Source organism: Barbatula barbatula, assembly GCF_947034865.1.
Source record: "Barbatula barbatula genome assembly, chromosome: 5".
Lineage (NCBI taxonomy): Eukaryota > Metazoa > Chordata > Actinopteri > Cypriniformes > Nemacheilidae > Barbatula > Barbatula barbatula.
In genome coordinates this window covers 861,844-872,025 of record NC_136769.1, presented here as the reverse complement: position 1 = coordinate 872,025, position 10,182 = coordinate 861,844, and the positions used below count along the sequence as shown (strand labels likewise).

Genomic DNA, 10,182 nt, shown 5'->3' with positions numbered 1-10,182 from the left:
ACTATTTGCACCTCAGTATTGTTGTGCATTAAACAACATGCAATAATAACAGACAGTTAATCAGTATATTTATAAAAATTACTAAAATGATGGCAACTCATTGAGATAGTAAAGCCCTATACCTACCCCTAAACTTACCCTTAACCTAAAGTTTATGAATAATGAATTTTAAGTCTTCAATAAATGTTATTGAAAAAAAGTGCCTTTATGATCTGTAAAGTAATAAAAAAGGTCTAAGAAGGCTTTCAGTGGGATAAGAGCCCAGTCTCCCATGCAGCTCTTCAAAGACTTTACACTTGATGCCACTCAAGTCACTGTTCAAAATCTTACACTTTCTCTATGTCACAAAATGGTTTGGAAAGAACCCAGATGCAGGCAGACGAAGGGTTATTCAGAAATCTTTATTAAATAAAACGCCCACAACGGGGAAAAACAAGCACAAAAAACACTAGCAAAACAAACACCTCCCACGAGGGGGACAAAACAGGGGCTATATAAAAGATAAATAATAAGTTCACAAACTGTCACAGGAACCAGGTAACATCCAATCACAGGGGGATAATACCGTGCATGCAAGACATCAGTGTTGGGCATAGAGACAATAGACAATGCACCGACACTGAACAGAGGGCAACTGAGACTAAATAATGGAGACACTAACGAGGAGTGATTACATGGGGAGAGTGGTGACAGGTGATGGGAATAAAACCCTAATTAAAGTGAAACACCAACCAGACGATGGGAATGAAACCCTAATGAAATTACAGGAGATCGGAGGGTGGGGCTGAGAGACATAACAGGAAGACACGTGGCGCCAAGTAACAACATAAGGCCACATGTCTCCACACATAACACAACAGAAACCCGAAAAACGTGGCAATGTCATGACTCTGCCCAGGGAGCTAGAAAGCTCGAGACAGGAAGGACAGAGTCCTGACACTCTATTCCAATCACATATTGGTGTGTGCTACTAGTGTTAATAGTCTCTGCCAACAAGTCGGGCTATTTGTACTCAGTGAAAATAGAAATTACGAAAAATAAATATGCAATGATATAAAGCAAAAACGTTAAATTTTCTCTTTAATAAGTGACACAGATTTATTAAGTTACTGTCACTTTAAGGCAAATAATTTTTTAAAAATGTTTCCGATTTTGACCTAACTGCATGTGTATTTGACAGTATAAGAACATATACAAGACGCGAAAGAACTTCATATGATCCGTAGGCTAACTGAGATGCGTTTGAATGGGGATGTACAGACGCATGGCAGCATGTAGAATATGCGTTACACTGTAAAACAATCTAAAGATCTCTCTGCTAAAGCAGAAAGAGACGAATTTGTAAAAGATCACTCACAGTGTCTGGTTGCAAAAGTGCTTGTAGAGCGATACATCTTGTTACGTAGGAACCGTTCTAAATTTTATTTTATGATCATTTCTAAATGTGCACAAGTGTGTTTCATAGAAGGAATGGATAAAGTATTTGCATGTGCTACTCTTGAACTGTGACAATAAAATATAATTGAGTGTTTCTTACAGTGACTCACTGTGTGTGTCTGTGTGTGTTACACAGAGACACTGAGGAGTAATCAAACACAGTTAATCCAGCATACAGCGGTTCAGTGAATGTTGTGTAGAATGTGTGTAAGTGTGTGAGTGTGTGTGTGTCAGAGACGCTGTAGAAGGACAGAGTACCCGCTGGCCAGTCCACATACACTCCTACTCGATTAGACACACGTGAAGAGACAGATATGACGGTTTGAATATTATTGTGCCGAACAGTGAGTCTGTCATCAGTGCACTCCAGACTCCAGGATTTTTCATTGTATCCAAACACACTGTCATCAATCCTTCCTTTCCTGCTGATGCTTTTATATGACACTGCTATATAAACATCTGATCCGCTCCATTCAGCCTCCCAGTAACAGCGTCCAGTCAGACTCTCTCTACACAAAACCTGAAAACTATCAAATCTCTCTGGATGATCAGGATATGACTGACGCTCAGACACACGTGTGATCTTTCTGTTCTCTTCAGACAGTATGAGGCGAGTGCTTGCTGTGTTTGGATCCAGTGTGAGATCACAGACCCCTGAACACAAGAAGAGACATTTATAACACAACAAATCAACAATCACTAAATCAATCTGTGTGCACATCAATTTATGGGGTCCACATGGGCAAAAAGGGTCTAATGCGGCCCACCAATCATCTTCACCTGGCCTGCCTTCACATTTCAAATAACTGGAGAGACTTTTAAGAGGGTTTGCTTAAATGCATGTCCTGAGATGCCACATCTTTGAACTCCACAACGCTGCTACATTCAATACAAAAGTAATAATCATAACAATACTGACGTCTTATAAAGCGATTTTATTTGCAGAGCCACAGGCAGCTGGTTTGCGCACGCTACAGGTCGTGTCTTGTGCCCTTGAAAATTACTGCAGGAAGGGTACACCACGTGAACGGTTGTCTTAGATAAAGGAAAAAGGTTTTGTTTTTATTGCAGTATTCATTACCTATGTATGATTTAAACGGCAAAATTTACGAAAACAGCTGTTCATCCCCCTCCAGAACTCTCACTACAAAGGATCTTCCCTTTTAAGTGCGCAGGGCACATGAGTGAGTTACCTGAAAGTCTTCAACTGAAGATGCGATATAGCGTTCAGATTTTTGCACAGGTCCACTGATTCTTTTTATAAGACGCCAGTTTAACGTCACAAGGGGCAGGATTACTTTTGTGCTGGAAATATTACTGTTTTTGACTTTCAATGATTTGAGTTTTATTACTTCAACCAGATATATTCATAAATATCTTCTTGAAAAAACAATGCCACCCACATCTCAGATGGACTGGGGTGAGTAAATGAACAGCACTTTTATCTTTGGGTAAACTAATGGATCAAGGAATATAAAATACAATTCAAAAGACAATATCCCATTTGATTAAAAAGGCACCTGCAATATCTGACTGCATGTTGTAGTATATGATCTAAACGTAACAGCAACAAAAACAGTATAAAAGTAACAGAATGCAATAAATAACAGAAATACAAAATTACAGAAGAAATGAGGACATGGTAAAAATAACTGTTCCGCTTCCTGTTTATACTTTTAGGATCTGGCCCTCAAGGAAAAGAAGTTGAAGACCCCTGTTGTACATTCTCATTAAGCCTATAGACTGTTTCTATGAAGATAATAAACCAGACGTGTGTGTGTGTGTGTGTGTGTGTGTGCATGCGTAGACTTACACTTGCGTGGTCCTTCTGTGATTCTGAACTCTCCTCCATGATCCACACTACACACAAACAAACGTGATGTGACAATCTGCTCCTCTGACACACATTTATACACTGAGTGACAAAAATAGATTCATAATTTGTATATTTCACTTTGATTACAACACTACCCGTTTGATTTTTTCAACAATACACAAATGTTAGAACAAAATAAAACCTGAACCAAATTGGAATAGTAGCTGTTTCTAATAAGGACGCAATATATTTTCACAATATACACATATTTTTACTTCGAAATCTCTTGTATGGTCTTTTTATATTAGTCTCTTGCCCTAACTCTCAGAACAAGTGTGCCATAGTATCTCAGATGGAGGATCTAACGGCCTGGCAAGGCATGGTGGTGGACACCCTTCCACCTAGAACTGCTGATGACCTTCCAAACCAGAAACAGGGGCAACTGGACAACGAGGAAAGAGGACCAATGACACACGGCCCAAGCCAGAGTTATGACCACAAGGAGCTGACCAGCATCATCCTCTCCTTAGCCCACAACCTCACAGACTTGAGAAAGGAGGTTAAAAGACTTCAGATGGTCCTGACAGTTGCTGAGGAAAGAAAACTGCTGGAAAAAGTAGCCAAAGAAGTGCTGCAAAAGGAACTATTCTTTAGAACTATATCACTCTGATCAGTATGATGACCCTTAATTACGGTATTATGAGATTCGATTGTTATGAATATTCATGAGAAACAATTAATATCCAAATAGGGCTCAAGAGCTATAACTGAATCAAAATCAAGCAACTATATTAAAGATTAGATATTGAAAAGTGAAAAATATAAAGGGGTCTCAATACATGTAAAAACAATCGTCACAACTGTCTCTCTCTACCTCTCTCACACACGCACACAAACAAACACACACACGCAGGTCAGTATTAGTGTTGTGTGTCTTACTTGAGTTTGTTGAGTGTGTAGTTTGGATCATTGAGTCTCTCAGAGAGCAGCTGAACACTGAAGGGTCCAGGATGATTGTAGCTCAGGTCCAGCTCTCTCAGACTCAGAACTGAAGCCAAATAACAACAACCTTCATCTGTCACCATACAACCTGATAACCTACAAACACACATCAACATGTGATCAAACTCTTCAGTGTTCTTAAAATAATGCTTTTGTGTATCTAGAGAGAAACACCTCAGTGTGTGTAGTAGACAGTTGTGAGTCTTGAGGGCATCAGAGATCAGCTTCACTCCTGAATCCTTCAGATCATTGTTGCTCAGGTCCAGCTCTCTCAGAGACTTTGATGATTGTAGACATGAAGACAAACTTTCACAACACTCAGCAGACAGATCACAGCTGGACAATCTAAACAGAGAAACCAAGCAAGAATATACTGTAGGTGCAAGCAGCATTTATAGATTGCAGTGTTTCTAGGATTTGAAAACTTCAGGGACAAATTGCAGTATAAACAAAGTTGTGTTTAATGCCAAGACATATATTTCACAACATGCTTTCATTTATTAAACTGGGTCAATAGTTTAATTTATTAAATGTTTTAATATCAACCGTTTTGACCACGCTTTCATGACAATACAATTCACGAACAGAGTTTGTGTCCGAGTTATGCACACTCACTGCCACATTTAAAAACTTAAAAGCTTCACATTATGAATAAAGCCAAAGTAGAGATATTTCTTGATTTATAACTTGAACGGTCATGAATGTTTATAATAATCTCAATCCTGGGTTAACAGCAGAGAAACGCAGTGCTATGTTTGTAGTCAAATTAATTCTATAAGGGGGATTTATGGTTGATAGGGTTGGGCCGATAGACAATGCCAATTTTGTCCATCATAAGCCAGCGCTGTTGCTACTGTCGGATTGATAAATGTTAAGCTCCTGTATGTGATAGAAATGGTGAAAATCTCCAAAAGAGGACATGGGTGCCGCTCATAACTGATACAGTTTCCTCCTATAGAATTGTCCAACTGATAAGTGGATGTCTAACTCAACATTTGGAGGTTGCACGCAAAATTGCCTATTCAAAAATCTGAGGGGGCACGAGCAATATAGCATTTATGATATTAATAGCATGAATAATCAGCATGTTAATGTTTTGTTTCATGTTTTAATTAGAAAGACTATTTAGAATTAGATCTTATAGAAAAATCCTAAAATTCTAAAATTAGAATTTGTATAATTAGGACTATAGCTATAACAGTCACATTCATTTCTAATGTTAAAGTATTTTCAGTGAGAATGTCTGACCTCAGTGTGTTTAGTTTACTCTTGAGAGCATCAGAGATCAGCTTCACTCCTGAATCCTTCAGATCATTGTTGCTCAGGTCCAGCTCTCTCAGACAGTTTGAGGATTGTAGACATGAAGACAAAGCTTCACAACACCCTCTTGTGAGATCACAGTTCTGCAGACTGAACAACACAAACAATACATTTACATTAAACCTTTAACTTTACTGGTGGAATATACAATAAACCGACGATACAAACCGTTTGTTTGTATGACTTATTCTAACAGAAGACTCACAGAGCTCTTGTGCAGTTGTTGACAGCTGGTATGAGTCTTCTTCTCCCCTCCTGTGTTGTGTTGTATTTCTTCAGATCAAACTCATCCATCACCTCCTCTGACATCTGAAGCATGTAGGCTATTGCTGAACAGTGAGCGGCAGAGAGTTTCTTCTCTGAGTGTTTGTCTGATCTCACAAACTCCTCGATCTCTCTGTACAGAGTCTGATCTTTCACTTCAAACAGACACAAGAACAGATTGATGGATCTTTCAGCTGAGAAATCATGTCCTTCTTTGATTTTCTCTTTTATATATATACTAGTTTTCTTGATGGTTTGTGATGTGTCCACCGTGTGTGTCAGTAGATCCTGTAAGAGTCTCTGATTGGACTCCAGTGAGATGCCCAGCAGAAATCTCAAGAAAAGATCCAGATGACCAATTTTACTCTCGAGAGCTTTATCTACTGTCTCTCTGTGCATAGTGTGAACTACATCAAAAAACTGTAAAGTGTCTGTATGTTTGATGGCATAATAGTAAAACACGTAGAACGCAGCGAGGAACTCTTGAAAGCTGAGATGTATGAAGCTGTAGATTTTCCTCTGATGACTGACAGATTCCTCCTTAAAGATCTCAGTACAGATGCCAGAATACAGCGACGCGTCAGTGATGTTGATCCCACACTCTCTCAGATCCTCCTCATAGAACATCACATTGCCCTTCATCAGCTGTTTGAAAGCCACTTCAGCCAGTTTCACAATCACATCTCTGTTGATCTCTGGATCTCTCTCTGGATCAAACTTCTCATTCCTCCTCTTCATCTGAATCAGCAGGAAGTGGATGTACATTTCACTCAGAGTTTTGGGGATTTCTTCAGTGTGATCTTGTGTCAGGATGTTCTGAAGCACAGTGGATGAGATCCAACAGAAGACGGGTATGTGACACATGATGTGGAGGCTTCTCGCTCTTCTAATGTGGGACATGATTCTGCTGAACTGATGCTCTTCGCTGATTCTCTTCCTGAAATATTCCTCCTTCTGAGCGTCGTTGAATCCCTGGATCTCTGTCACACGCGTGATGTATTTGGAGGGGATCTGATCGGCTGCTGCTGGTCTGGAGGTGATCCAGATGAGAGCGGAGGGAAGCAGATCTCCTCTCATGAGGTTTGACATCAACACAGCCACTGATGAAGTGTCAGTCACATCAGAAACTTTCTCACTGTTGTTTGAGAACATCACAGTCATTCTGTTTTCATCCAGACCATCAAAGATGAACACAACTTTACACTCCTTATAAATCTGCGAGTCCACATCTTGAAGTTCAGGATGAAAGTCCAGCAGAAGATTGTGAAGACTGTAGCGATGCTCTTGAATCAAGTTCAGCTCTCGAAACGGAAGCAGGAACATGAAATCTACGTCCTGATTGGCTGTTCCCTCGGCCCAATCCACAATGAACTTGTGCACAGAGACGGTTTTTCCAATCCCAGCAATGCCTTTAGTAAGAACACTCTTGATTTTGTGTCTTTGATGTGATTGAGGTTTAAAGATGTCATTGCAGTAGATTGGAGTGTCTTGTAAGTCTTGTGTTCTTCTGGGCTGTTTCTCCATGTGTAAAACCTCATGTTCTTCATTCACTCCTTCACTCTCTCCCTCTATGATGTACAGCTGTGTGTAAATTATCTTCAGGAGGGTTTGATTCTCTTGTTGTTTGATTCCCTCAAATAAACTCTCATACTTGTTCTTCATGATGCTTTTGTGTTTGTCTTTGACTCTTTGAAGAACATCATCCACTGATTTATCATGACAAACCTGATGCATATATTCAGACGGACCATCATGTTTACATCTAATGTTTGACCTACAGATAAATTAACAAGAGAAAGTAAACAAACGACAAAAACATCTGTGAATGTAAAGGATTTATTACATTTGAATGTAATAGTGTATTTTTAGTTCTCACAGAGAGTCAGACGGTACTGATCCATCACTGAGTTCAGGTGGGATATTCAAGGACACGTCACTCTTCAGGGACACAACACTGGGTTCTGGATGAGCTCTTCTCTGACGCTTTAATCTAAAAATATTTCGTTGAATATAATAATTGTATAAAATCTTCTTAAATACTTTTCTTTCTTGAGTTGAACTCTTGTTATCTCTAACTGACTTGATCCTAATGATCTGAGAAGTCTGTTTGGTTTATACTCAATAAGCATATCTGAAATGTATTTAGGTTCTAGACCACTGAGTGATTTATAGACAAGTCAAGTCAGCTTTATTTATATAGCGCTTTTTACTATTTTCATTAATATAAAGCAGCTGTACAAGAAAACATTAACTATAAGCAAAACATATGAGGTTATACAAGTCAAAATACAGGTCAGATATCAGACAGACTATAAATTCCTATATGCGGTGTAAATGAAATAAAACTATAAAATTCTATTAATAATACAATTAATAATATTTTGAAGAGATACTCACAGAGAGTCAGACGGTACTGATCCATCACTGAGTTCAGGTGGGATATTCAAGGACACGTCACTCTTCAGGGACACAACACTGGGTTCTGGAGATGATGATGATGTATTCTGTCTCTTTCTTTCTGAATGTTTTATTTCAGAACCGCTCTCCGTATTCTCCATAATGAAAAACTGACCTCAGATCTGTGTACAGAAACACAGAAAACACTCAATTAAACAGCTATGACTTTATATCAGGGTGTTGTCAGCTATTTTTTATTTTGGTATAAATTTTAGTCCCACAACGAATACACTTTTTAGTTTTTATCTTATTTAGTCATTCTTGTCCTGTTTTTGTTTAGTCCAGTTTAGTCGACTAAATGTCTATTCATTTTCGTCTCGTTTTAGTCAATACAAACTTAGTCACATTTTCGTCTTGCTTTATGGTTAAAATGACAAAAATTACAATCACAGTGATCGTTGTCGTTTGAGAAATTAGTTTTTAGATTTAATTTTAAGTATCACTTAATTAGTACAATTAGCACAAATCAAGAGAATATCAAATCATCTGCATAGTTTATTAAAGTTCATAACAAGTATTTCCACAGAGATATGTTAAGGGCATACACCTATTCATAGACATCCAACATCTCCCTTAATTTCTCCCGCAAATTATTAGCGTCTTCCTGATGTTTGCAAAATACTGACTGACTGTCTGACCGACTGAAGATCGATAAACTCTTGTTTATTGACTTGAGATCCACAGTGAGAGCACTTTCTTATGGTTGCCAGATTGCAGAACTTATGTCACCCACTGGCACAAAACGTATACTTTTTAAACCTTTCATCCCTGTTTGGGGATCTGAGCTCCTGTTATCTGGCGACCGCCGCAAACATGAACGCTCGCACAAAATCTGTAATATTTATCTTCAATTATTTCTCGACAAGACCAAAACGAGTTTTTGGGTAAGTTTTATTTTTATAACTAGATAATAATCTCATCATTTTTCGTCAACGACATTGCGTGCTGATAAAGTCTTGTCGTTGAATGGCCTTACTTTTCGTCTCGTCACGTCTTCGTTCTGGGAAAATTGTCGTTGACGAATATTTTTCGTTATTATTTTCGTTAACGAAATAAATTAACTCTATGCTATAGACAGTCTGCTGTGTGTTTGTATTTCTTTAGTCTCTTTTTTGTATCAATGTGAGAAGAGAGCAGTCCAGTCCTGACATGTGAAAGTGAAAGTGTCTGTATTTCTAGTGAATTTAGGTTGTTGTGTAGCCTACATAAAAACACGACGCTGTTGTGTATGTATTGCTGGATTCAAGTAGATCTAAATAGAAACATAACAGATATCAAACACGCGTCTGACAGTAAAACATCTTACCTGATCAACCCTCTCTTTACACCTGTAATCACGTGACCACAAGTCGTTTCACAATGAATTTAGAATGACGCTTTAAGATCATTTACACGACAGCAAGTGTATCACAAACAAGATAAGATATAAAGACATTATTTCAGACGCTGGAGGGAAGTGTATTGTTAAGTTCTTACCGTGAAGAGTGTGTTTGTTTGACGACAGTTTGAGTCTCTAAATGGCGGCGTTTACTTTCAGTATCAGACTGATCTAATCTTATTCTTGTGTTTTTCAGCAGGTGTGGCATCGGGACGTTCAACAATGACACATCAAATCTAAGCACGAGTGAGACTTCCTGCTGATTATAATAAAAATAATAAAAGCTTATAAAAAGCAACATAATATCATATAATAATACAATAAGATGGAAAAGAATAAAGCTTAAATCACATTTGCACTTTCCTATACCGTTTACATAAAAGCCGTATGTTGTAATATGTCTAACCTAAAACTTCAGCACTTCAAACATAAGAACAAGTGTCAGTCGACAATCTGCCAGATTACAAGAAAATTGTTCATTGTTGTTGTTGGCTGTTAATGTATTCAA

The 10,182-nt window shown here is 38.2% G+C and overlaps 1 protein-coding gene across 2 annotated transcripts; it reads right to left on the bottom strand.

The window, feature by feature from the left end:
- Positions 1-382: 382 nt before the first annotated feature.
- LOC306894524 (NACHT, LRR and PYD domains-containing protein 3-like) lies at positions 383-9,880 on the bottom strand. Of its 2 annotated transcripts, XM_079457155.1 has the most exons (9): positions 9,773-9,880; positions 8,237-8,418; positions 7,716-7,829; positions 5,781-7,613; positions 5,504-5,665; positions 4,430-4,600; positions 4,193-4,351; positions 3,251-3,297; positions 383-2,091 (listed from the first exon to the last, which is right to left on the bottom strand). In XM_079457155.1, the coding sequence occupies exons 2-9, from the start codon at positions 8,395-8,397 to the stop codon at positions 1,544-1,546; spliced, it is 3,195 nt and encodes a 1,064-aa protein (XP_079313281.1). In that variant the 5' UTR covers positions 8,398-8,418; positions 9,773-9,880; the 3' UTR covers positions 383-1,543. The 2 variants fall into 2 exon arrangements, with proteins under 2 accessions (XP_079313281.1, XP_079313280.1); XM_079457154.1 differs by having other exon boundaries at positions 4,193-4,600.
- Positions 9,881-10,182: the final 302 nt, after the last annotated feature.